Here is a 27,824-nt window from a genome sequence, read left to right as displayed (position 1 = left end):
GCCGTCTTCTCTTCACGCCTGGCGAGGGTTAGGTAATCTGCATCATCTCTCGGAGGAGAACAGGTATTTTCCCAGCCTCTGAGTAAAGAATTTGAAGTATCTAGATTAAAAAACAACATTGCTTTGAGTGAGCACCAGAGGATTGCTTAAAACATATTAAGTGATTGAAAGTGCGAAGAGTATGCCAAAGAGCAATTAACTGTGATTTAGAGGATCTGGATCAAACCAGTGTAATAAGCGTGACACACGAGCTTTTGACATTGCTTTGCTGCAGTAATGGGGGACAAACGCAAAGCAGCTTTAAAGCAGTTCACAGAGTAGTTGTGAGATTTTGCGCTTTCTCTCTAGCAGAGTGCTGCTCCTTGCAGGACTACCTAGAACCAAACCGTGTGACTAAGAGCATCGTCCGGATGCTCCTTCAGCTCTGGCAAGCTTGATGCCGTGACTACAGTATTAAATGTCACAATGGTAATTGCAATTCTTAACAAGCTTAAGGGAAAAAAAATCTAAAGAAACACATGCAGTTGTTCTGTACAAAAATTAAGTTTTCATCTATGCAAGTGTTCTTGACTACTGGGTAACTCTATGAGAGCATAGACACAAGAGTTGGATCATTAATAGAATATGAAACGTATTGCAGTGACAAGTTGTTATTTATTTGCTGTAACAAAAATGTTTTTAATTCAGTATTTTGTGTTTATTTCTGTTCACATTCTTTTTGCATTTTCTGGCATACCTTGAGAGTCCTGTAGCAATGGTCAGTAATGCACTCTTACATTTCAGGAAACAAACACAGAAGTGAATTTCAATATTTGGTGGATCAAGTAAATAATCGGTGGAAGAAAAGTGGTAAGAGGAAAACGGAAAGCACTCAAAACAAAGAAGAAATCACTGTCACAGAATTGCCAGCAGCCACAGGTTAGTAATGTTGTTTAATATAAACCCCCTCTTCAATCCAGACTAATAAGCAAGAGGTTTCCCAAAGAAATGTTCTTTCCTCCCATTGCTGCTGTTCTATAGCCCTTAAGGGGGGAAAAAAAAGTGTAAAAATCAAACAGACCCTAACAAGATTGGCTACCATTGTTTTTAGTGCAATACATAGCACAACCCATAATAATTATAGGATTTGTTTGACTTTAGTGGGACTGTGTGTAGATGTGCTTTATTTAGGTGGATATTTTAGTTAACTGGTTGTAATGGGATCCGAGGTTCCAATCCAATTCTACTGAAGTTGCTGAAAGTGGGCATGTGACAATCTGCATCTTTGAAATGAAGGAGATCATGGATGTTGCTTACGGGGTTTCAGCTTTTCTGTGTCATTAGTACAATAGGGAGTAATTTGGAACTGCAAAGATATTTGTGTGGATTGGAACAAGTATTTATTTATCTTGAGGTTGAAGCAATAAAATACTTCGGCTGCTTGTAGGCTGTTTATACAGTATGTTGCCTCTCTTTTTTTAACTCCCTTCATTTTGTGTTTATTTACTTCAACACAGTGAAAAATGGCAATGCACAACTGCAGTTACTCAGCTCTTTATGAGTGAGGAACACCGCCTAGCATATGTTTGTTATTCTCACTACCCACAACATCAAAGAAATACCCATGTGTGCTTTTAACTTGTTCTGTACAGGCTTTTCAGCTGCATTTGTTTTATGTTACTGGTTGCTTTGGCAGTGTGCATATATCTTTGAATGTGTGATTTAGAAGAGTATTCCTCAACCTAATATAACTTGTGGAGCTGTAATCTATTTAAGAGACTGAATTTTGGAGAGAATTCCATTGACCAGAATTGGATGCACTGTTGTCTATATATCCTTGGGAAAATATGGCAGTTTAGTTTGTATCAGCTCTCACAAATCCCTGCTGTCTTGAGTTGAGCTGAACTAATCTTTGGCTGTCTCCTCTAGGAGAGCTCTCAAGAATAAAAATAAATTAAAATACCAATATAATAGTGTGAATTTTATCCTTATCATTTCATGCAGACATTGATGCGATGCATAATCCTTTTCATCTGAAGGGTAAAAAAGTAAGGAATCTCAAGGATAAAGTTCATCTTGTTTGACATAATTTACAGTGATGTTCCTCTTCTATAGCAGAGACAGAAGCAATGTGTTATTAGATAATGGGATCACAGACTTCGAAATATTAATTTCTAGTGATACTCTGTGGAGAGATCAGCTACTATGAATTACTGAGTTTCTATCTTCTGTGTAAGCTTTTTCTTTGTGCACTGAACCGCAGACTTTGAGAAGCTGAACTAAAGCAACACAGTTTTTCCAAAAGAGTGCTCAGGTAGAAGATAACTTACATCAGGTGTATCGTCCTGTATCGTGCTGACTTAAGTATGCGATACCACCTTGTCTGGTTCTGACAAACCTGCAAAATTTTCATTATGCTTTTTGTGCGCTGAGCTTTCAATAATCTTTGAAATTTCAGTTTCTAGTTTTATGCCAAACATCTGTACTTGGTTGACTGTCTGTAAACCATTTAAAAAACAAAGCGAAAAGGTAACTTATGGGTGAAGGAACAGAGGCCTGAAGCATGTTTCCTCAGTGTTCCTTATTAACAGCAATTACCTTTTTGTTAAACTGGAAATTATAATATGTGAAAGGAAGAAAACCAGCAGTGGTCTAATGGCTTGCCATTTGAAAGCGTAACTGCTGAGAAGAGCAAAGGCTTTGTGTGCATTCCTTACCCATTTTATTCAGATTCTCATGGAAGCAGTGGAATTGTACACAATTAAAACATACTTCTTTGGTTGGGTGGGTTTTTTTGTTTGAGTTTTCTGTTTGTTTTTTTAAACCCTTCATATCTCCCATTGCCCTCTACTGTAGTATTGGTTCATGTAACTTAAACCTCTCTGAAAGTCTCACTCTGATGTTTTAATCATCCATTCCTGATTGACATCATCTTCTTTTGCATCTTTAAACTTAAAATGTTTGATTTCCAGTCTTCATATTTGATGACTTTTAAACATAGGGTTTTGCTTTGCCTAAGGGGAAGCACCATAAGAATTTGATAAATATTTGTGATACCCCTCTTCTGAGTTGCATTATTGCACAGGGCTTTTGCTATTTTTAACCTGTTAATTTTGGAATTATGTTTCATTAGTTGGACAACTGACTCACTGTAATCTACCGGTTGTTTTCAACAGACAAAAACATGCTCCTGATATTAAATTATGCCTTTTAGTGGAAAGGAAAGGGCAAGCTGTAGCTGAATTCAAAGATTGTATAGCTCCTCCACACTCCAATTACAGTTCTGTTTGGCCATTTCTGTCAAAATCTTTTCTGGAGGGGTAGAAAAGTCAAAGCGGTTTAAGCAGGAATATCGCTTGGTTCATGAGGATGAACAGAACACTTCTGTGAAGGGCGAAAATAAGGACTATTAACGAGATGAGTCTCAGTATGGTTTTAATGTCCTGTGCAACTTTCTAGTTAAATAACTCCTTTGAAAATATTTTAAAAGTAGTTTGTCTCTACATACCATACTTTCTAGTCTATATTTGTTTTCTCTTTGGAGAGGTAGAAGGTATCTTTTCAGAGAACTCTTCATCTCTTTATCTATAAAAACACTTGACACAAAAATAATGGAATGGTTTTACAATTTGTGTCTGATATGTGTTGTCTAGAAATTATTTTTCCTATTAAAAAGTGGAAATGTTAATTATCTAGATTGACATTGTCTTTCTTAGGTGCGTAAGGAAGTAAATCATATTGCTTCCCTTATTGAAAACAAGCCTATTAACTTGATCTGTAAAATTTTAAAGCTATCAAGGTTTCTCATGCAGTGGATGGAGTGAATTGGTAGCAAGAAGCAGTGAACAGTGCTGTATCATTAAGTGTTAAGTAATTTCTGAAGTAAAGTTTCATCTTATGAAATGTGACAAATATCCTTACCCTTTATTTCTCTCCTTGTTTGTGTCTGAAACCCGTAACAATGAAACGCTTCTGTTTCAGTCTCTGGTTCTTAGAGGGTGAGGGTTTTTTGTTTTGGTTTGGTTTTTTTTACTATGCAGGAAAAGAAATTAAACCTTTGAAACTGTGAGAGTTTTGGGAAGGAAGTGAGTGGGAATGAGACATTGGTATTTAAATATTTATAACTTTTGTTTTATCTTAAAATCTATCTCCAGGCTGCAAAAATTTAAACAATAGTATTTTGCTTTGTCGTTCTTGCTCATCTCTGCCTTTCTTCTTGGTAGAACATAGGGAAGAGCATCACACAGCTGTTGTCCTCGGAGAAGCCCAGGTACTCAAAACAGAAACTCCTGCTGGCGAACGAAATGAACCTCTTTCCTTGGAGGAAGGCCAGAGATCAGTCTCTCCTGCATTCTCGCTGTCATCTGGATCAACAAGCAGGTTAGTGAAGACAAGCCTGTTCTCCCTGGTTTGTACCAGATTAGACCAAAAATGGACAAACTTTGCCAGTAACCTCCAGCAGTATATATGTGTATATATCCTATTTCATGGGATGGGTTCCTAAGCTGTGGCTACTGATTTCATTCTCCTCCATGTTTCTGGCTTGAGGAATGGAGCTGAAATACATTCAGAATTCACTTAATTTTGTAATGACTTGATAGATGGGTGATAGTGAATATTCCTTTTGTTCCAGAATGAGTGAGTGGACTGTCTGTGGAACCAGGAGAGCGTTTGATGTTTCTCTTCCACTGCATCATCTTCCCTTCTCTTTGAAGTTTTATTTGGAGAGATTCAAAATTTGATATAGCCTAAGTCTTTTATTAGCTCTTTAAGTTGGGTATTTCTGTAAGAAATAGAGTTTAAATGACCCATTATTTACAGTCAGAGAGAGAATGCCACTGCACCTTGAATACCCGACAGCCATTCACTTTTCTTTCTTCATGCATTTAGTTTTGCTTCCTGAAATTGCCTTATTTTCTTTCAGAAAATGAAGGATCAAGGAAGGCTTTATAAATAATGTAAGATTTATGCTTTTGGTAGTTCAATGATAATTTTATTGGAAGGACACTCAGCTTTTATTGCTCACAAGATCTCGCTAGTTTTTGAAGGTAGTGTTTGTATCTGTTTAAGATATTTACTTCATGGATCATAATTTGCTATCTGATACTGATCAATTGTCAAAGATGACAATGATGAATATTTGGAGAAACATCCCATTGCAACAATGAGTGCTGTGGCCCCAGTTTCTGGAGGAAAAGTGAAAAAGTCATTGAAAACAAATACAAAATAACTTTTTTTGTTATGTGTCTAAAAGCAAGAGAATTAATCTTGAAAATAATCTTGCTGTCTTGTTGATAGCAGAAATGAGAGGAGAAGGCACCCTTTGCAGGTCTGCATTACTAGGAAGAGAAAGGATTTTGTATGTTTAAAAGTGGGAGATAATCAGAGGAAGTAGCTGAAGGTCAACAGCTGAGCTAGGAGTAGCATTTCTTATTTTCCCACCGATTGCACCCATAGTATGTGCTCTTCCTCCTTGTTCTGCAAATATTAAGAATAATATAGTGCTTGGCTTCATGATTGTTTATTAGAAGAACAATTTAGTTGTTGAAAAGTTTAACAGAAACAAATTTTTCTAAATGCATTTTGGTTCACAAGGAGTTTTTAAAAGTCAGCATGGAGATTAAAGATGTTGCCTTTCACAGAGGTAAATATTAATCAGTGAATGGAAGCCTAGGAAGACATAGGAAAGAGGAGACAGAGATTTGAGAGCATCAAGTGTTAAATACCTTTGTTTATATGATCAGGTTTTGCTGCCTGTTTCCATTAACTTGAACTAAATGGGAGCATATAGTAAACATTTGTCTGCGAACAGCAATATGCTGGCTGGGCAGATGACTTATGTGGAGTTAGAAAGGGTCTTTGTTGCTGTTTCAAAATATCATTACATTTTTGTTTGGCTTCAAACTTGCATTATATACCAATAAAGATAGTCCCCTCCCGGTGACCTTTCCTGTCTTTACTGTATGTGTCTTTCCACCTGAACTGTTACTATAAAATTGATAAAACATAGCATATCATTGTATTTGCTGTTTAATGTGTAACAAACCTATAAAGATTACTGATGTACCAGTTTTATCTAAGTTTCTCAGGGTGTCATGCAAATGATGATAGTTTTTCCTTCCCTGTGATGTAGGTAACTGCTATCTCGGTAACTTCTTTAATTTTAAAATAGGATCCAGTGCTCTGGAGTCACAAAGAGGCCTGCACATTGTAATACCCGATATTTGAGTATCTTATTTTCAGGTCTGTGATCCTCAGAGCAGAATCCACGGATCTCAGTAAGACACACTGAATCGTGCAGGCTGGGTGAGCCTCTGGAGATGGTCTCATCCAGCCCTGTGCAGAGCAGGTTCAGCTGGAGCAGGCTGCTCAGCACCTTGTCCGGTCGGGTTTTAGTATCTCCAGGGATGGAGACTCTATACCCTCTCTGGGCAACCTGCTGCACTGTTTGACCACTCCCACAGTACAAAGGCTTTTTCTTATGTCTTGAGGGAATTTCCTGGGTTTCAGTTTGTGCCTGTTGTCTCTTGTTCTGTCACCGGATACCACTGAGGATAGACTGTCGCCTTTACTCCCTCCCATCAGTTATTGCTACGCATTGGTAAGATCCCCTTGAGCCTTCTCTTCTGAAGGCTAAACAGTCCCAGCTCTCTCAGCCTCTCCTCTTAAATCTTGGAAGAATTAAGGGTGTCAGACCTGGCTTTGTGTGAAGCAGCATGCTGAGCGATGGGTTGTAAGGACTTAGCAGTGGACAATGCAGATCAGAGTGTCTTTGAATTCTGCCCTTGGCAGCATGCAGGTGCCTGGCTTAGCAGCGTTGCCTTGTGATTCACAGCCAGAGCCCTCCTGATTTTAAGCACTGAAGCCCTTTTAGAAATGCACCAAGAACTAAGCCCTAAACTGGAGGGGGAGATGCATGGCCTGAAAGGATCTTCCAGGCTTGCACTCTTCTGGGTTGTGACTGTCTCTTCTTGAAGCTGCTCCACTCAGGATCAGTACTGAAAGATGAAATGGGCCAGGGAAAACACTGCTGCAGCACTCGCTTAGAAGGGAAGAAACTGACCCTGTGGCTTTGTTCCAGAGACTGGTTTTATGTACCTGAAGCCTCAGCTTTCCAGTTTGCAGCTTGGGCCATGGCTGCTCTGCTGCTGACAGGCAGTTCTGGGGACACGGGCGGCAGCAGGAGCCTGACTTTGGTTCGTGTGGCAGGCAGGACCCCAGGCAGCAGGTCTGCCCCGGGGCTAGCACAGGGCCAACTCTTGCAGGTTTGTACGAGGTGCCACATTTGGCAGGTGCGCAGATGATGGATGGAGCTGCTGCATCCTTGCTGTGCCTGCTGCTGTGGTTGCCCTAGAGCTCTGATTGTTATTTTAGTTCTACAAAATCAATGCCTTCAGCTTGGCTGTTCACCCAGAATTTAAACAAGGTGTTCCTGTTCTTCCCTATTTTACTTAATTTTTTTTTGGGTTGCAAATTAACCTTTTGGCATTAAGGACCTTGGAAAATGTGAATGGAAAATTTGGAACTTCAGTCTTACAGAGTAAGTTCTTGGGAGGTAGAAAGGGCTTGTATTAGCTTATCCAAGGTATCATTAAATCTCTGTTTCACTGCCAATTTGGTGTGTGAATGACGTTGTGAATGATGTTATGAGTGATTCTCCCCGTGGCCTTTGACTTCCAAGTTGTTAAACTTTTATTCTTTACCTTTTTTCTGTCTGCAGGCTTGTGTATATCAAAGTCTGGATGAAAGTGTGTCTAAGACTGTAAAAAAGCTTGCTAAGGGATATTAGCATGTGGCAGTTACTAATGATCTGAATGTGCTTTCATGAACCAAACTGGCAGATTTTGTTGGGAAGTGTGCATTTGTTTGCATTATGTCTGGCTCAAGGCAGAGTTGTTTGTTCCTTCTTTTTATGCATTCACGCTGTCCAAATGAAATATTTCCATAGACTTCTTGAATCAAACACAGAATCTCTCAGTTGCACAGACCAATGGGTATGCATCACAGATATTTGGACCTTCTTTTAAAAAAATAAAAAAAAACCTTAATAGCTCCCTGTGGTTTACTCTTAAATTCAACTCCTGTGGAACAGGAAGAGAATTAGCAGAGTCTGCACAGAATTGTTTTTTCAGAATCTCTCTGGGATTTTCTCTACTTTGTGTGTATCTCTGGTTTGTATGTGGGGTGTGTTTTGTATTTATTTTTCTTTAAATGTAGGGCAGTTTGCTTAACCTTAAAAGCTAGCTACTGCACTGGTCAAGAAGTTCAACAAAGTGGTGAGGTTTTTTGTTGCTTTTTTTTTCTTGTTTTTTGTCCCCCCGCCCCCCCGTCTGTTAAACTCAGCTGATTGGCAACTGGGCTCTGGCGTGTGCCTTAGAGTGTTGCAGACATGCTCATCCTTACATCCAAACCCCTGTTTTTATACTCTGCTCAAAAAGAGGTGAAAACGGCAATAATAATGCCGTGAAAGCTTAGCTGAAGTGCCAAATGATGCCTTGTGATGCATGGAAGACCCCTCTTGTTTGACCACAGTGCCCCTCCTGCCAAACTGGACTTTCCTGAAGAACGCTCCAGTGCATTTTCCTGTGTTTTCTGGGAAACAAAGGTTATAGGGATCACCTCCTTTCTAAATACTGATGTGGGGGAATGCTTACGAAAAAGAATTAAATGTGCTTTTTGTCTTTACTGTTTCTGTTCCTGATAGCTACTCTGAAAAAACAGCAGGTCTGATGTCCCAGCGCTGTACCCAGGTCTTTGTTTGGCCCTTTGAGACATGTCGGGTTGGGCCAGGCCTACAGACTAGCTTTGGACTGTAGGGTGCCGTAGGTCCAACTGTGGTTCATACTCCCGGTATGCTGCTCACACGTTTCTGGTATAATCCAACTGAACCTGAATTATGTCAAGATTTTCAGGGACTGTAAAAAGTAAGTGCAGTTATATAAACTGCATGAAAGGAAGAGATGTATTTTGTCACTCTATGGTTACCATGGGGTTAATGTTTTGTTAATTGCAGTGAAATAAATACAGGACAAATCAAAAAAGAATTGACTTAGATTTTGAGGGTTTAAGTAGCATTGTGCTATTGTACCAAGTAATGATTTTCTGAGGCTTGTATTTTATTTCTGATAATAAGAGGATATCCTTTGACAAGGGTAAATGTTTTTCACATTGAAATGTCAAAACTTGAAATATATTTGGAAGTCCAAATCTGCATGCTGTGTTTTTATGAAGAGAGCACTTCTAAGTGGAGGGCTGGTGTTATGATGGATTAAAAGAAAATTAAGACTTTGAGCAGCATACAGAATATAACAAAACAATCCTGAAGGCTGAGAGGTGAAATGCTTGCTCTGTAAAAAGATGCTGCAAATAAATGAATGGTTCTTATGTTTTCTCCTTCATAAGACGTCCTGTCTCTTGTCAATCTCATGTATCTCAATATATTTGCTGAAGGAGCAGTTGGTCAATATTAGAAATTCATACATTGTACAATAATCACTGATATTATTCAAAAATTGATACTTTAATTGAGAAAATGAAAATTTTATGCCTACTGAGGTACAGGCCATGCATGGAGGTTATAGCATTGACCCAGAAGTGTTTGGTCTCCTCATAAATTGATGCTCCCACCGAAAGGGCAAAATGTGCATGGCAGATAAACACCAAAGCAAAGCCACGACTTTTAAAGGATAATTTTTCAAAGCTGTGAAGTCGTACATGAAGCTTTCATAGAACTTCAGTGCTCCATATAAATAGTCCCATTGCGTTCTTCTTACTTTCTGGGACTGAAGCCAGATTTTATGCAACTACTTAAACAATATGAAAGTTAGAAAAGAAACTAGGTGGGGCAATGATAAGCCAGTTAATGAACTATGTAGAGGGAATATTCTATTAAAAGTATTTTATATAATGGGGATAATACTCAGTTTTTTTAAACAAATTATTTCTCTTTAAAACTTTGTCTTAGAAGAAAATGTCAGTTCTCAATGACTAGAGTGAGAGACTTGCAACAGTAGACAACATATACTGTTGTCCTTGTCTGAGATATTAAGGTCTACCCTGAAATACAGTGACTTAATTTTGAAATCCTGGTGGAAAAGTGCTATATCTGCAGCTTGTATAAATCTCTGTGCCGTTGGAATACATGGAACGACTACAGCGTCTGCCAAGTGAGATTCATGCCCAAGTAAGGGGCCTCATTTGCAATAAGTGGAGTTTTTTGGCATTAAGTTTAGGAGCTGTTAATCAGGATCTGAGATCTGGATTTAGCTGGTCACTTAGTCTTGGATTTATATGCTTTGCAGAATTTGGGCTTTAGTCCATCAGCGGAAGAAGAGGTAGAAAGAGGGAGCTGTGCTTCAATTAGTCTGGAGTTCACTGGATGGCAGCAATCCTCTGAAAACCTCTTGGTAGACATCAGTTTGTCAAAGAGATCATTGATAGGATGGAATGGTGGAAAAAGCTGTGTCAGCCCTTCCGTGGCTGTTGCTTCAGTCTGAGGTTAAAGCATTGTCCTGATCCCTAGGCTGGCCATCACTGTCAAATAAGGGAAGTATATGAAAATGTGTTGATCAGGGGAATAGCTGCCTTTTTCAGTTCTTTAGTACAGTTTTGACTTAATGAATCTTGAACTACTTTGGCTCAGAGGTGATGTATATTGCAGTGTTAGATGGGAGTGTTTTATCTTTGACTTTTGGCCTCAAATATGGATTCATTGTGGAAGGATGATGATACTTCTCTGCTATGTTGTTGATTTATACCTTTCTTCCAAAAACTGTAAGCTGTAACAAATGGCCAAGAACTCTGAGGCATGGTGGAGGGAGTCCCGGAGAAGTCATTTCAAGCAGTAACAGCTGATGACCTCAGATGTTTGTCGGGGAAAGTGATGATAGAGGGCATGTATCCAGAAGGACATCAGTCCCTAGTCTAGAGCCGTGGGGTCTGGACATCTCTGAGCCCTGGAAACAGAAGTGATAGTACACCAGTGCTCTCTAGTGCTTTAGCCTAGATGTCCCGACTGTTGCCAGACTCCTAAAGAAAGCAGTTAAAATAGATCCAGCAGATCTTTTCCTTTTTCTAAAGGCAGAGCCTCAAAGGCATGCTCTTGACCTGTAGAGGTGGCCACTGAAAGCCAAGAAAGCCTGGAAGGGGTCAAGGGAAACAGTGAAACAGTAGAACCTATGTGAGAGTTAACATAGATGAGAGGCTTCCACGGGGAGTCCTAGGGAAGGTCCGAGGCTGGCAAACCTGCTGTCCTCCAAAGAGAGGACAATGGAGCCGTGCTCAGTGGTGCCAGGGGTGGGTGGTTTGAAGAGGAGGTACTGGGAAGCTGGGGAAGACTTTGTGGTAAACAGTTAGTCTTGGATGTTAGACAGGACTTATGGCCACTCCAGCAGCAAGCTCGTACTATTTATCACAGGCACATCAAAGTGGCAGCAGGATTGCAAGGTGGAGAAGCCCATTTTCACTCACTCCTTGTGACTGGGCGTTCACTTTCAAATGACGTTGGTAAAATGAGACAGGCTGTAGCTCATTTCTCATGCCAGCATTGAGTTAAAAAATGCACAATGCACGTACCAGAGCTAAGTACATAGTGCACAGTAAGATGGACTGATTAAAGGACACCGCCTGTTTGCTGTGAAGCCAAGGAGGAACTTAATCTGCCTTAAAATAAATTCAGAGAGACATTTGCTCCTTTCATTTTTAGAAGGAGACATGTTATTCACACTTATGTCAGCTTTTTTCTCTCTATTTTAAGGTGGTATGCTTATCTTTTTTAAAAAAAAAAAAGGGGGAGTGGGTGGAGGGATGGAAGTTGAATCCAAATGATGGTCAAGAAAGGAATCGTTTACTCTTGGTTGATTATCTGTACGTGCTCGGAAGAAACTCATCCAGCAGAAAAGTGAGGCAGAGTTGGGGAATTGCCCGAGTCACGGGAGCTGCGCTTGTCTCAATGTGGGGACGTGAATGAGCCCACGAAGTGAAACCTCTTCACACCCGGGCACCGTGTTGGTCAGCCTGGCACACCTTGAGCGGCTCAGTTTCAGGACTTCAGTATAAAAATTCACTCGTCTGGAACTGATCTGTAAAATCTTAGGATAGAATAATGATCTTTATTACAGAAAGGGACAGAACACCTCTTGTGGGAAATTATCTTGGATTTGGAGTCTGAATAAAATCTGAAGATGTGTTTTGCTTTGTCTGACCTCAGTATAGGTAGAGATCTATGGGGTATTGAAAAGGCAGAAAATACAGAAGAAATGAACAAAACTGTTCTAAATTTCGTGGTCTCTTTGGGCCCCCTAGGCTAAAATTTATAGAAACAACATACAGAATGAGGTAGCTGTTTCTTTTTTGTTTAATTAATTTTCTTCAGTTTAAGGGCTAATTGTTCAATAATAAGAGCAGCTTAGGAGATTTCCTGGGGGATGTGGGGGGAATTATTTTAAAATATGAATTCAGTTGGTGGTCAAAATTTCTTTTGCTTACTTGAAAACGTTTTTGATAATTTTCAACTGTTTGGCATATTTGAGGAGTTTTTTTTAACTTAGACAATTTTTTTGCCATGCCTGTAGAAGAAAGATATATAATTACTTCAGCTCACAATCAAGCAATTGCTCAGTCTTTGTAAAAGAAGTTGATGTTTAGGGGAAACTAGATGCAGAGAACTATTGCATTGAGTGACTGGCTTGGAACAATGGATTGTTTGAAGAAATTCTGAAACAAAGGGCTTTTTAGCTACAGCTGGAAAGTTCATAATCCTGCAGCTTGGTTTTGTACAGTGAAGTACATATATCCTCAGTCTTGCAACGCAATTACAGCGTAAGTGTTGATTTGGTTTGCTGGGGGACTCTGATTACTCTGGAGTTGATACCCCATTCACATCTGCATGCATAGGCTAAGGTGGCAACTCACCCTGGGACATTTTGTGCTCGGTTTTAAATGATTTGGTAGACATAGACTGTGAATTACACATGTAAATTATGAACTTGCATTATTGTTCTGACAGTTAGCCAAATTTTTTCACTTTCATTGTTTTGCTTGTGACAAACACAGTTGGTGATAAATGGTAATAACGCTACGTTTTTCAAGACAAGGAAGTACATCATGTTCAGGCATCAAACCTGTTCTTTTTCTATTTTAGGGGACTAAAAGCATACAAATAGCCCATTGTCGTCCCCCTCCTTTTTTTTTTTTAATGTAACTGGAACATCAGAGTAGGATTTAGAAATATGATAATAACTCATTCCTTAGGCATCCAGTTTGTGTACCAAAGATGAGTTTTTGACAGAGTTACAATTTTGAGAGTTAAAAAAAAGATGGAATTCAAAACTTTCCCCATGCACCAATGTTTTTACAGCATGTTTTACCATGTTTTTCATTTGATTAGATTTGGTGCTGAAATAAAAAATTTAAATGGTTGCCTGAGCCCAGGCTATGGGAAGAGGCAAGCTCGGTAACGGAGGAGTGCAGTTAATTGTAGTAGATCCAGCAGACAATTGCGTTACCGAGATGCAGGGCTGTTTAGCTCATGCTTTGAGGAAGATGCGGTGACCCTCTTCTCTCCGTTGGCTGTGTCCCTGGGCTTCCTCGCCTGCACCCCAGCACTGGTGCCTGGGGCTGGGCTTGGGGCTGTGCCTGCTCCTCTCCCAGTTGCTGTGAGCAGTGATATTGATAATTGGTGCAGGGATAAAACAGTTTTCGCTATAAATGCAGTCAGTGCTTTTAATTTCAGGTGACTTTCTTTCCGCATTAAAGCTGCTCTGTTGGGTAATGTTTACAGTTTCACAGATTTAGTCAGCAGTTCATGAAGGTTCCTGGGGAATGATTGAAGAGTTCCTAAAATTGCACACAAAATGTTTAAATCCTTTCTGTTTCAAAATAATTTTCTCCATATGGCACCAGTGCTTTTTGTATATTTTTGGTATATTTTTCCTTTTTATTTTTATGACTAAATGTGCATGTGTTAAAGGCTTCTCTAATGTCGTCTGGTGGTGTTTTTCTCCCTTGAAATCCTGTTGGTGGTTCTATAGTTACCACCACAGTAACATCTGATGAATCTCACTTCAGAGGGGAGAATAGGCAACAGGAGGAGACAAAATGGTAATGGATGGAAAAAAATCCTACCACCTTGTAAAAGTTGCATGCCATTTATTAATTTATTTAAGAAAAGCTTCTTAAAAAAAAAAAAAAGGTATGTTTGCTTGTGATTCCCAGTCTCCCAGTGTGTCCTAGGAGCTGGTGTTTTCTGAAGCATTACGCTGAGGGTGTGGAGATCACTGCGGCTGAATCCTAGCTCAGTGTAGGGTATGTTCGGATGGTGGAAGCGATGCTCTGCGTTCCTGCTGCCAGGACACACTGGCGGGTGTCTCTGGCAGAGGTCTGGGCTGACGAGAGGCACTGGGGTAAGGCCTGGGCACAGAGAACCCCCAGTGCGGGCTGTGCTGGGGCCACGGGGCGGAGGGGCTGGGAGCCACCAACGGCAAGCGGGTGGTCAGGAGAGCCCAGGGTGACAGTGGAAAACTGCCTGGCTGAGCAGGCGCAGCCCAGCAAGGTGCTCTTTGCGGACTGCCTAAAACAGATGTTGTACCCAGAGGGCTCGCCGCGAACGGTCGGGGTGTGCCTAGATCTTTCTTAATGCACCCTGAGCCTTGTCAGCTGCCCGATGACGTTATTTGGCTTTGAATTCCTTCTCCTGTTTGAATTATTACCTTCTCTCTAATGATGCAATATGTTATGAATATTGTTTCAGTGAACTTCTGACTCCTGTTCTCAAACATCTGTGAACCAGGTAACGAGCCAAGACGTTAGGCTTCTGTCCTGTGCCTGAGATGTGGAAGTTGTGTACAAAATGATTCTTGCTTTTTAATTTGTAGCTCTCCAACAGAGATAGTGCAAAGACAGTCATCTGTAGTTCTTGGTAAGGAGCGCTGTGTACGGTGTATTCCCACAGGGTGGTCTTCTTCCAGCAAAAGTGATACTGAGATGGTAAAAGAAGTGGGCAGCAGACGGTGGTACCTGCCCGGGGAGGTGTGCTGGGGCGTACCGAGACTCCAGGGGCCGAGATGGGCAGTGAGCAGCTTTCACCGTCCGTCCTCCCAAGGCCTGGAAGTGGAGCTCCACCTTCGGAACAGGCCCAGTAGAATCACTGCGTGGGTCTTCTATACAGACGACCTCTCTAGTATGAGACACATTGGTTGTTAAAACTTTTTTTTTTTTGGCAGAAATAACATTTGTAAACTTTTGCAGTTGTCCGTATTGTCAGGGCTGTGCTTTGCCATGCTGGAATCTGTCCTGAGAATGAGTATTTCTGGGCTGTTTTCCTTTAGTGTTTTGAACAAACATATACATGCACCAATATCTGTGTATAAAGTTATGACTTGGGGGATGTATTTTTATGATTTATGTCTGTTGTCTTCTAACAAGCAGGGCATTAATTTTGTTGTAAAACCTTTAAACCCCAGAGAACTGGTATCCAACTGCTGTCCCATGGTTTACACTAAAATCTCCCAACTGTTTGTGTGACACAGTTCATTATGTAATTTCTGCAATAAGGTACAGACTGTTTGAGCTGACAGGCATCTTTTTGAAAGACAGTTTCCAAAACCCAGCATTTTCCAACTTGTTAGTTGATTTCTGCAACCCTGCAATTTGGCATAAACTTGAGAACTTTGCAATAGTTTATGTCATGGAGCCTGAATGTGCAATAAAAGTTATTTATTAATAATTGACCAGGGTATTGTGTTCACTTAATTCAGATTTTATTGAAGTTTGACAAAATTTTCTTATTATTTAAAATACAGGCTGAAATCATCTGTGTAGTTGTTTGGTTTTTTTGTTTAACTTTGAGCACGTGAAGAGGTCTGACGGATGTCATTGAGCTCACATTTGTAGTTAATTAAATACCTGGGTGTGTATGTACCTGTGTGCATGTATCTACGCACATATGGATTCTTCCAATGCTGATGCACTAGGGATACCTGAATTTAATAACTCCCCGATTTACGTAGCCTCTGTGACTACTGTAAATTACATACAAATGTGGCAAGCAAAATTCTGCTCCGTCGCTGTTGAGGGCAGGGCTGGTAGGCAGCTGAGTCAGGTTAGTGCCTCAAGGAGATCCTTTAGGAGCTGACGTGAACCCCCAGTTTCTGCAATGGGAACTGTTCTTCAGCTTTGTAGATGGGTGCTTAACTTCTAGTCCAGTGAGCATTGTGTAACTCTTCACTACTAGAACAGCTCTAGAAATATGTTTAAATTTTATATAGGCCTAAGTGTTTAAAAGAAACAAAATAACCATAAGACTTTATGCATTTCTGTGCTTGCTCTTACAAAAGCAGGCTGGGATGACATTTTGGGCTCTTATTTACTGCAACAGCTTGAAGGCTTGCTGAGCATTGAGAGGGTTGCTTGATTCCATTGCTAGCCAGGTTGGTAGCTTACTGCCGTAAAACTCATGATATAGGGTGGTTCTTACTTATTTTGAGTTGCCGTCTTAAATCCTTGATGTTGAAGCCTCTCGCCTATCCACCACCGGTACTGAGTTTGACCTGTTGTGTTCTCTATTGTAAGTATATAAATACTGACTTAGAAAAGAAATATTTTCTTGTCAATTTAGAATGTAAAATTATGGGTGAAGATGAAAAACTAAATGATCTTTTCAAGCGGTTATTTAAAAAAAAAAGTGATGCATCTGGCTTGATTCAGTCCTCATTCACCTCAATTTGCAGTATCCAAGGAGCTGAGATGCTTTTTTTTTTCCCTCTAAGGAAAAACATCCATTAAAGTTTTAAATTAATTATTTTAATTAAGAAATAAATAGCTTTATGAAATACGTCTTTCAGTGGTCAGTTGTATTCTTTTCAGAATATGTGATCAAACCACAGAGCAAAACCATTGCACTTCAGGGGCAGGTAGCAGCTGAAGATTGCTATAACCCTGTGTAGCGTATACTTTTGTGTCTGTTCTAGGTTGTGCCTTTCCTCGGAAGGTAGGTATGACAAGGAAAACTTCCTTCAAGCAGCTCAAAATGAGCCACCTCTGTGTGATGAGTTCCTGTGGTGGCTGGCAAAGCTCGTTTCACTTGGCTTTTGTCTGGGTGTGGTGACAGTCTCAGCAGTTTGAAATTTTTGTCACTAACAATTTCAATGTTAAGGTTTTTTTCTTTCATGTTGTGGTGTGTGGTTTTTTTTTTTGTTTGTTTGGTTTTTTTGTTTGTTTTTTTTTTTTTTGTTATGGTCAAAATGTAAGCTTACACCTAAGCCTTCAGTTTTGAGCTTGAAAGCACCTTTACTCTTTGAAGTGTTGTACTTTACCCACTGAAGTCTCTTGCAAATCCTCTCCAGAGAAATTGTCTGGTGCCTGTGAATGTAAAGCTGTTGTAGTTACCAACAAGCAGTCGTGAACAGAGAGAATTGTCTTGTGTGTTAAATAGTGAAAATAAGACCCAGTAATAACTCTGAAAATCATGAGATGCAGAGACAGAACTTTCTGGACTGTGCTGTTCTTGAAATTATTTCTCATTGCCAGTGCTGTGCAGAGGGGTCTGTCTCATCTACGCGTTCTACTGCCTTTGCTAAGAAGAACCCTACTTTACTGTAGGTGTTGCTAAAATAATTTACATCTGTTTTATTTTCCCTTTCAGCTCCAGCTCAGACATACTGAGAGATCTGCAAAGGCCTGAGATGTGTTCAGGGTCCTCTGACGAGTAAGTAGAACGCATGAGTGGTAAAGTCCTTGTGACTGATTTAGGTCAGTAGTTTCCAGTTTGTGGAACCCTACACGTTTTCTGCAGGAGAAGCAAATGCCTCCGAAGAGTCAGATTCTTGGAGAGTCTCCACAGTTGTGGGAGACGCAATTTGGTCAGCGTTTTTGGGTCCTTGGAAAGTAATACCTAGGTGCTCCAAGGATCCACAGATGACCAGTTGAAAATCATTGTTCTTTGGTACATTTGAGTATGAATATATATTTTAAAAAAGAAAAAAAAAAAAGAGGGAACTGATTTTTGTGGAAAATTAAGAGAATCTGATCCTCTGTTGTATTTAAAGTTACATTGTTGTCAGTCTGATCTACATCTGTCAAGTTGTACATACTGGAATTGCAGCATCTGTTTCGATTTGCTTCTCTTCAAAGAGAGAAGAGCACTCTCTTGTTTTTAAAATCTTAACATCTTATTTCTTAAAACCAAAAATCCCCTTCTGTTATATAGTGGTAATATTTAAAATTTGTGTCTAACTGTGCAAGGTGTGGTACAAAGAAACAATAAGAAACCATCCAAGGATTCCTGAAGTAACCAAATGAAATACATGAAGATGGAGAGGAACTAGAGGGATCTATGCAAGTGCTGGTGTGCAGTTATAGTGAAATCTGGAATAGCGTAGCGTTAGATGAACTGAGAAGCTCTATAGTTATACAAAGAAACAGGAACAAAGACTGGTGAAGTCTACAAAAGTAGTGGAGTTTTTACCCTTGCAGCTGAAACTCGCTTGATCTGGGATTTCTCTTCAAATATCATATCCACTTTGGTAGTTGATCTTAGGGACATGATGAGAACCACATTGCCTTTAGTTCTCATAGCCTGCTTTTTAAAGAGTATTTACGACACAATTTTCTCTGTTATCCATTACATACATATGTGGTCAATAGATTGTGACAGCTTTTAAAATGCATGGTTAATGACAGAAGTAACATTTGAGAAACTCTCTTAAAATATGTGTTTAGATAACCTAATGGATTTTAAGGAGCTTTAATGGAAGCACTGATAAGACCTTGATTACAGTGGTGTCGGAGGTCAGTGGTAGAGTGCACCACTGGAAAAACAGAAAATAATCATAGAGCCTTTCTTGTAGAGGGAGACATCACCTTAGGAAGGTGAGCGGTGTTTACTGGAAGGACACTCACAAGCGCACTTTATTTTGTAGTACCTGCAAGTGACTCCTTTAGAGGGGCAGTAAAGTAAAAAATGCATGGTTGTACATATTGCAGGTGTTAGTTGGTGCTCCCCTGGTGATGATCTTCTGGTCCTGCTGCCTTGTATCAAAGAGAAAGCAGCCACGGCTCTTTCACAGATATTTTTAGATCTGCTACAAGACCTGTGCAAGACCCTGATAAAGAGTGGTCAGGGATCCATGAGATCAGGGATCACCTAAAGTCCTCACTGTGTAATTCTCAATTACCTGTGAAGTATTATATCTCAGCTGGCAATTTTTCAGTGAGTTGGATTGCTAGGAATCGGACTCCTGAATAAAAGCAAACTTAAAATTAAAACAAACTTACACGTAATGGTAGCACTGTAATTAATTACCATGGGGAACTGTGTACTTCTTCAGTATTTTCTATAAGAATTCATGGCAGCCTCTTAATGAGGGAAAACTTAGGTTTTGGTGATTCTGTGCTTCCTGTAGGAGGATATTTAACATACTTCTGATGAGATTTTAATTGTCCGTGTAATGCCTGGAGTATATGACTTCTCTTTATTACATCTGGCTTTAATTTTGTAGGTAGTAGCTAGTTGACCATACTTGTTAAAAATGTCCAGTTTAAAAGTATTTTTGAGAAATTCTGTAAAAGTGAATGGCAAAGCTAATGGTCTTTACCTTTCTAGTTGTATTTTCCATATCTTTGGACACTGCCATCTCCAAAGTTGCAGATGGTGGACTGTAGTTTCTTTATGAGCAGACAGTTACTTGCAATTAATTTTGGTGATGGTACAATCAAATTATTGCCTGTTCGTGTTGTGGGTGGGGTTTTTTTGTTTGTTTGGGTTTGTTTTGTTTTGTTTTTGTGTGTGGTGGTGTGTTTGTTTTTTTTTTTTTGTTCTGTACTCCCTGCACTCCATTCTGGAGATGCCAACTGGCAGAATTGTTTTCTGCAGTACAGGCTATGCTATGGCTTAAGGGTTTGGCATCTGTGGCTTCTTGCATGAGTTGGAAAAACGTGTTGCTTAGTGCAAGAAGAAATGGGAATGTCAATAATGAAAACAGTGCTAGAGTTCGTTAATGGAACATTTCTACCTAGCAGTAATGGATGTTAACATTAGTTACGATATGCATCCGTGGGAAAATCATTTGTTCCTTTGATAATTTCTTTCACCCAGGAAACTTCTCAATCATTTGGTGGGTTTGTTTAAGTTGAATGGTGATAAAATTTGGCCAGGTTGACAGGCACAGAAGAATGTTAAGTAAGGCAGATCTACAACTTTCATGAAAGTTACTCTTTCTGTCCATTGCAGAACTATGTCCTGCAGGATACCGAGTGGCACAGTAGGTCAAATGAGAGCTTTGCTTTGGCAAACTTACCATGGGAAGGCACAGGCCAGCATACCAAAGAACAGACAGATGGTGTATTTCATAACCAACCCAGATTTTGTAGAAGTTGAGTTATGCCAGAAAGATATCATCTCTCTTAATTTATTTTATGAGTTAATAGTCAGGTATTTGCAAAACAAGAGAACCAAGTGATATAGAAGCTCCAGGTTTTGGCCTTGTGTTTTAGTACACTTTTGAACATAAGGTAATTACCATTCTGCTGTGGAAAAATGTAGGCATCAAAGCTAGAAATGAGCAGAATATAAAACAGTAAAGCTAGCCTTAAACTAAATGAGACTTCTGATTCATTCTGTGTCCTATAGTAATTTGTTCTTGCAAGAATAGTCGTATTTTGCGAATTCTCAAAAACAAACAAACAAACAAAAACCAAAAATAGGGAGGGTAAGGTGCAACTGCTGACAGATGCTCTTTGCAAAGTGACACATTAGCAAAATAGGTAATTTGACTGTTGTTTATCCTTGGCATATGTTGTATTATAGTTTAGCCTTCCAGGTACTTAAACTATTGGCTTTGAGTTATATTGCCTCTGGAGTATATGAAACGTTTGCCAGTGAGTGAGTGTTATCAGAAGTAAGGTTTTTCCATGTAGAACAAAAACCAATGGCCAACTAATGGCCAACTTGAATTCCCGTACTAGATAGACCTTTTCATTATCTGTTTGAAGTTTCTTGCTGAAGCTTGAAAGATGTAGTGATGATCTGTGTGTAGCTTAGGCTCGGGTGCATGTTTTGTGCTGATGAGAATACTTTTAAATAGTCCATATTCAGACTTTCACATCTTTTAATATCTGGAAATCCCAAATGATGTTATCTGATATTAGGGCATGAGGACTGAACATTTCAAAGCGTTACTGTATGCTGCCCTACACAACCTCACTTTTGAGGTAAGTACGTACCCACTCTGTTGGTGACCGGTCTAGTTAGGAAATTTGCTGAGGTTTTCTGCAGAGCAAGACCAAGGGTCTTCATTGAGGTACAGGTGTGATCAGGGAGAATACATTCCTTTACACTTTCTTAGTACTTTAGATGCAAATCCTTAGTATTACTCTTAGTTTTACATACTAAGGGACAAGCCAATATTGTTCCAGATCCTTAAAAGCAGGATTGTTTTGTTAGCTGAAATATTTTTCTTTATGTAAATAATTCATTTTTGTCAAATGTGATTTTCAGTCTTCTAAAAAATATCTTCCATTTTATGCTTTTCCACAGTTTGGATTTGGGGTTTCTTGTGTCTCTGAAAGGGTTAAATTCAAGCTAAAGCTTCAGTGGAAGAAATATGAACAGGCTGCTCTTTGCTCAACAATGAAAGCGCGGCTCAATAATTTTAATTCCCTTGATTCAGGGAGTGCATTCCTGGCAGTGGGAAAGATCACTGCTTTTTAACTCCCCTACTCACTCTGCAGTGGGAGCAGCGGGCTGGCAACCTCTGTGGCAAGTCCAAAGGACGCGTGGATGCCAGGCGCTGGCAGTGGGAAAGCTCGGTTCAGTATTCCTGTCTGTAACCCGTGATGGACTCTGCAGGGTTGTGTCGGGGCGACATGAGCAGGACTGGATCTTCCCACTGCCCCTTTGGTGACCATTTTCTTCTTAGTGTTTGCCAGCGCTCTTAGCAGGAGTTACAAGTTTTGTGCAATTTCAGACTGAAGATCTCTGAAAGAGAATTATTGCATAAAACAAGCTTAAAACTCATGCTGACCCTTTATTTTCCCTGAGTGGATGAAAAAATGGCAAAAGTGAGGTGGAATGGCTGGATCTCAGTTGAGCTTTGGTTTCTGAAAGCGGCCTTCTCGTCTTTTCAGGTGTTAAGCTGAGGTTGGTCTGACCGCAACAGCTCCTCTAGGTGCAGTTGTGTCTTGGCAGACAGTGAGAGACTCGTGTGAGCGGATGAAGTCCTGAACCAGGATATTGTGCCTTCCTCAGTGGGAGCAGTGATTTGTTGAGCGTTTTCGTTTATATGACAGATCTAATAAAGGAACACTAAACATTCATATTCTGCATTTAGAATAAATAGTCTATTTTTTTAAGCTTTTAATGAAAATTGAGACATTACATAAATTCCCTAGAGTCTTATTTTATTTGTACTAATCATCTTGTTTTGACACAGAGAGATTAGAAGATAGTACTCAAAAATAAACCCAAGTATTTGTATATGACATCCTTGCTATTTATTTGTAAAAGTGCACAAATGGAGCAGCGTAGGGATATTTTAGTGGCAGTTTGGAGTATATTTTTAGCAAAACTTCATTCCTTTCTTGAAACTTACTTAACCATAATTTCAATGTTCTCTGAGCTTTCAAAAGCATTTTTTTCTTGCTTTTATCATCTGTTAAGTAACAAATCCAATGACTGTGGAGTAATATAATTGGGACGACACAAGTTTGTATTGCTCTATATCTGATGAAAGTAGGGCAGCATTTCAGGCTCTCAGTAACCTCTTGGTGAGCACTTAGTGAAAGTCTGATGGTTCTCTGATGTGGATGTCAAATAGGTCATTGATGATGCCAACTTAGCTGCAGGTTTGGGTCAGTTCCTTGCACAGTATCAGTTTGGAATGCCTAAAAATTAACGTGGGGTTTGATGAAAGGCTTTTATGGTGACTTTGCCATTCAGTCATAGTGCGGTTTCACTCCCAAATGCAGTTGCAGCTTTTCTTTAGAGCTCTTAATGAAATTCCAAAAATGATACCTGGTGGATATATTTCCTATATGACTTTGTTGTGTGGAGAAAATAAGTAAATTAAAAAAAGGACAAAAAGAACAATCAGTCATTAATTATGCACTGTTGCAATTCAAGATGCCTGCCTACCACAAAGTGTACCTTGATGTTGTGAGAAACAAGTTCAGTTCATCCCTAAGGTAAGGTAGGGAGCTAGAAATGTCATTGCAACCTGACTTGACCTGAGGTGGGGATAAATGGCTGTGTAGTATGTAGTCAGGATCTTCTTGTCCCTGGACAAGCAAGCCTCATTATTACAAAATGCACCATAAGATATGGAAAGGAATCTGACTTACCAAAGTACTAACATTTGTACATTTCTGTAGAAGGTCAAGTACATTTGCATGGCGTTTTTAATATTGGTGGTGGCACTATGCCACGCGACCAGTGGATCAAAGTCTAGGAGTACAAAAATGTTCTTACCCTAATTAAAATGAACGTAAACCAAAGTTGAATCTATTTTAAACCCCCTGAAGTAATCAGTCTTGTGTCCTTTTGGCACAAGGAGATGTGTGTGGGGAGGCCATGGGGCTCCCCAAAGCTTCCTGGCTCGCAGGGCACCTCGCTGGGGTGGCTCTGCAGCGGGTGCCTTCCCCTCGCACACGAGTGTCCTGGTCGGGTTTGGATGCTCGCTGTGCGGTACCGGAGTCTCTGCAGCAGGTAGGTGCTCAGACCTCTGCTTGTAGGTGCTCAGACCTTCCGAAATGCCTAACAATGCGGTGCGGAGTTTGGAAGACTTCTGAATACTGCCTTAATTCTTAAAGAGAAAGCTCTTGGATATGGAAAGCATATCAAAGATCAGAACACGTTCATTGTTGTCCTAGTTCAGTGTGCCTTCTCAGCTGTGCAGTGGAGAGACCTTTGTTCCACATGCTTTTGAAATATTCCATTGTAAGACGGTTTGGAGTTAAATGCTCCTTTGCTCTTCTATAGTTAGCTATTAAAATAGTTGACTTCCTTTTTTGGGGGGGCAAAGAACATACCTAACTCAATCAAAATCACCTTTAACTCTTAACCTTCTAGAGACTATTTAAGCAGCAGTCCGACGTTAGCAGGAAACTGTGTATTAACCAAGTTCATTTTAGGAGGACACTTGATCTGTGACGGTTGGGTCACTGCCTTCAGAAGAATGGATTTGCTTCATCCCTGTCTGGCTCCCCAAAGCAAGTCCTTTAGCCATTTCAGTCAAGTCTTTTTTTCTATGGTCGCTGCCTCCCATTCCCTGAGTTGAGTAGGTATACCTGAATCATTGCCTATTTTTCCCTCATGAACCACACTTGTTTATTAGTCTATGCTGTTGGTGACTTAGTTTTTATTGGCAGACAAGTGGTTTTAAATTCACGTTCAGAAACAGAGTAAGGTTTTAGTCCTTCAAATATAAATTAAGTTCCTGATCCTGAGCATGCATCTTTGTGGAGGTAGGTGTTAACAGGTGAGGCATAAAAATGTGAATCACATGTGACCTGCTCCTGGAAACAGCTATATATCTGAATAGCTCTGTTGACTTCAGTGTATTGCTGGTATATAGGATTATACAAATGCCTAAGACTTTGCAGGTTGATGGCTTGATGAGCATTTAGTATTACACTGACATAGATCCTGCGTTCAGAAATTGCCTTCTTAATCAAAACCTCCAGGCACCAATTGCTTGTTTAACCCATTTTTGTGTCTGCAGGTGACAGTATCAGTCTGCTTAGTGATGTTTTGGAAAGAAATGCAAATCTCTGAATCATATTTTTGTGAATGTGGTTACATGTTTTGTAATCAAAGCAGATTTTTTTTTTAGTGAATTTTGTTTTTTTCTCTTGTACCCTTTACACTTCAGGGGAGTGAGTCAAGTCACAGGGTTCAAAAAATTGCTGCTCCAAGGGAGGGCCTTCTGCTCCAGACGGAGCAGTGGAGGAGGCTGCCTGCCAAAGAAGGCAGCTGTGGCTACGAGATGAGTACCTGTCTGCAGTGTGCAACCATCGTTCTCCACTTGTAGAGGGAGCTCAAGAAAATTAGCTGGAGACTCATTTTAGAAGACAAAGAATTCATTTTCTATGTCATTTTGGCATCTATATTATGCTTTCTGCAGTAGTTGGAGTTGGCAACACTACTTGTTTTTTCCCAGAGTTTCAGGATATATGTGTTCTTGTCTGAAGGTGTTAGCTGACATCTGGCACCCTTAAGTTCAGGTCAAGACAAACCCATGGAGGTGTCAGATGAATAAGAAAATACTTTTCTCTCTAACGTTTTTGCAGGTGCAGTCATTTGTATTCCTTGTAACTATAGTAAAATAATGTCAGATGGAGTTTAGAAACTCTAGTGGGCTTTGCTAAATTACTAGGCTTCCAGTTATTTGGTGTCTTCGTAACTCTTGTACCTGCAATGGTGGGAAAGGGACTGCTGGGTCTTTATTTAATGGGTCGATGTAAATGTCCAGTGGTGAGGATTCCACAGGCTCCTCGTGTTAATTTGCTTAACTATTGCCATCATTAAAAGAGTGGTTATTTGCTGAAAAGTGGGTGACATGTACAAGCCTGGTAAGGAGAGAAGTGGAAATTTTACACTTCAGAAGACTATTACGATTTCTTCTCGTTCTTATCTCTTCCAGAGGAAACAAAACCAGTTTCTGTAACTTTCCCTTATAAGTCACGTTCCCTAGGCCTCTGATCCCTCTAGCTGTTTTTCTTTTCTAGCCTCCTTTGGAGGAGAAGGGGATGATGGGGGGTGAAAACCATGTGCCATATGCACACTGTTCTGGTGTTCCAGCTAAAGCCTTGCTACAGCTGACCGTGCTGGGGGACATTCTGTGACAAACAAATGTTTTGGTCTGGTTTGTGCCCCTCTGCATCCCGTCACCCCCACCCAGCTACTGTATTTCCCCTTTTCAGCCTTTCGAATATCTTGCATCTTCCAAGTTCCCCATCATACAGTGGAACCTCATTAACCAGCATAGTTTGGGACATTACTACCTTTCTCTCTAGTGAAATGTCGCACTTCTTCAGTGGAGTGATTCCCGTGCAGGTATGTGTTTTCTCAGGTACGTTACTGGGTGGGTTTTATGCAAATTCTATCTTGGCATTTGAGGCACAAGCAGGTTTTAAACTCCTGTGGAGTCACCAGTGCTGGTTCTGGGCACAGATTCTGTCTCTTTGACTGACTTAAAATTGTTACTTGCCAAGAAGTAGTTATTTGTTTATTTCTGAAAGGCTCGGTAAGTATGTAAAGAAATCCATAAGGACATGACACTGAGGTGTCCTGATGGTATCTAGCTAGAGTGGTGTGACGTTTGGGTATTGGAGGGGGTTGTGGAGGTGGTGCAGCTGGGCCACTGTTTGTATCTCACAGCCTTCTCGAGCTCCAGTATTGCACAAGCATCTGACCTAAGTGCTCTCCAGACTTACATAAGCAGCTATAAATCATGTGAGCGGTCCCAGTTAAGACAAAGGGCATAGTATTTGCAGGGTGGGTCTTTAGATTGATTTTAATCAGTTATTTCTTGGAATAGGTTTCTGTGACCATTATCTTCTCTGGCTTAGAGGTAGTCACAAAGTTTTGGGTTACTGAAAGCTGTAATTAACTTTCCCATTTTTTCAGTTTCCTTTTTTTTTATTTTTTATTTATATGGAAAATAGTTGATTAATTCCTTATTTAATTCAATGTTAACTTTTTTTCTAATGTTTGCATCCTATCTTAAATTCAGCAAAACAAAGGTAGAGAATGTGAGATGCTTCATTATAGAACAAAATCTGGATATAATAAAAGGACAGTAGAAAGTGATATCCGTAGGGTCATCTATAAAATGGATTAAATACTTAGAGGCAGGATTGTAAAAATATTTATAGAAGTAAAAATGAAAATCAGTTGTTCTCAAGCACTTTAAACTCAAATACAATTATTTTGTCAGTGGGATATTTGGTATGAGATGAAGGCCGCTACAGAGTTTACTTTGCCATCATAAACTACAAGGACATTTGGAAATACTTTGAGATAATATTCTCTGGATTTAAATAGGTAATCAAGTTTAGGTTTTTATTTACTGGAAGAGGGAGAATACTGATCTAAGACAGAGAAGGGTGCTGTGCCAAAGCAAACGTAAAACAGTGCAGACGAATGCAACTTTGATTTTTCATTCTGCAGCTTCAGAACATGCCCTGAAAACCCATCAGGGTTTAGGACACAGGGCTGCGAGTGCCAGGGCTCTCGTCCGCCTTGGCTGCACGCACCGGCACCGTCGCTGCCTGCCAGGGCTCGCAGGGGTCTGCCTCCTTCCACAGAACACGCGGCAGCGCAGAGATCATGACGTGACTGACTGCTTGTCACGACATAGTTGTCCGAGTCCTGCAGACCATCGTCTAGTATGCTTCTCTGTGCCATAACTGAGTCCCTGTGAAGGTGGTGCCACGGAAGGCAGCACGGCAGGGTTAGAGTCGTCGCGGAACCTGTACTCGGGCGGGCACACAGCATCCCCGTGACGAAAATGGAAAACAGTACCGAGAGGCTTGAAGGGTAATAGTGAATAGCAAATTAGATGAGCCCTGAAACATTCTTTCTCTGTATTAATTATATAATCATATTTGAAATAATTTATTGAATATCAAGAATTACTTACCAGTTTTCTGTCATCCTATAGACAGGGTATTTCAAGCGAGACCTCAGCAATTCATAGTGAGTGAGCAATGCAGTTCTTCTCAAACTGTGCCACTGTGCCGATTGTGTCTGACAAGAAGATCTCAAACAAATAAGAATTGATAAGAAACTCCGCTCTTTCACAGCCCTGTCTGTGTATATATTTCTGCTCTTTATAGCCAAATAATGTCTC

The 27,824-nt window shown here is 40.1% G+C and overlaps 1 protein-coding gene across 1 annotated transcript in view; it reads left to right on the top strand.

Annotated features, from left to right (window-relative positions):
• RAD18 (RAD18 E3 ubiquitin protein ligase) overlaps positions 1 to 27,824 on the top strand; it is a 61,076-nt gene that overhangs the window by 30,922 nt on the left and 2,330 nt on the right. Inside the window, exons 9-11 of the mRNA XM_009705028.1 lie at positions 784 to 918; positions 4,203 to 4,359; positions 17,621 to 17,683. Of these exons, the coding sequence (XP_009703330.1) occupies positions 784 to 918; positions 4,203 to 4,359; positions 17,621 to 17,683 (355 nt within the window). The remainder of the gene's footprint in view (positions 1 to 783; positions 919 to 4,202; positions 4,360 to 17,620; positions 17,684 to 27,824) is intronic.

The sequence above is a fragment of the Cariama cristata genome, unplaced genomic scaffold, assembly GCF_000690535.1.
Source record: "Cariama cristata isolate BGI_N322 unplaced genomic scaffold, ASM69053v1 scaffold4860, whole genome shotgun sequence".
Taxonomy (NCBI): Eukaryota; Metazoa; Chordata; class Aves; order Cariamiformes; family Cariamidae; genus Cariama; species Cariama cristata.
The sequence above is the reverse complement of the archived record's forward strand: the minus strand, read 5'-3'. Positions and strand labels throughout refer to the sequence as shown.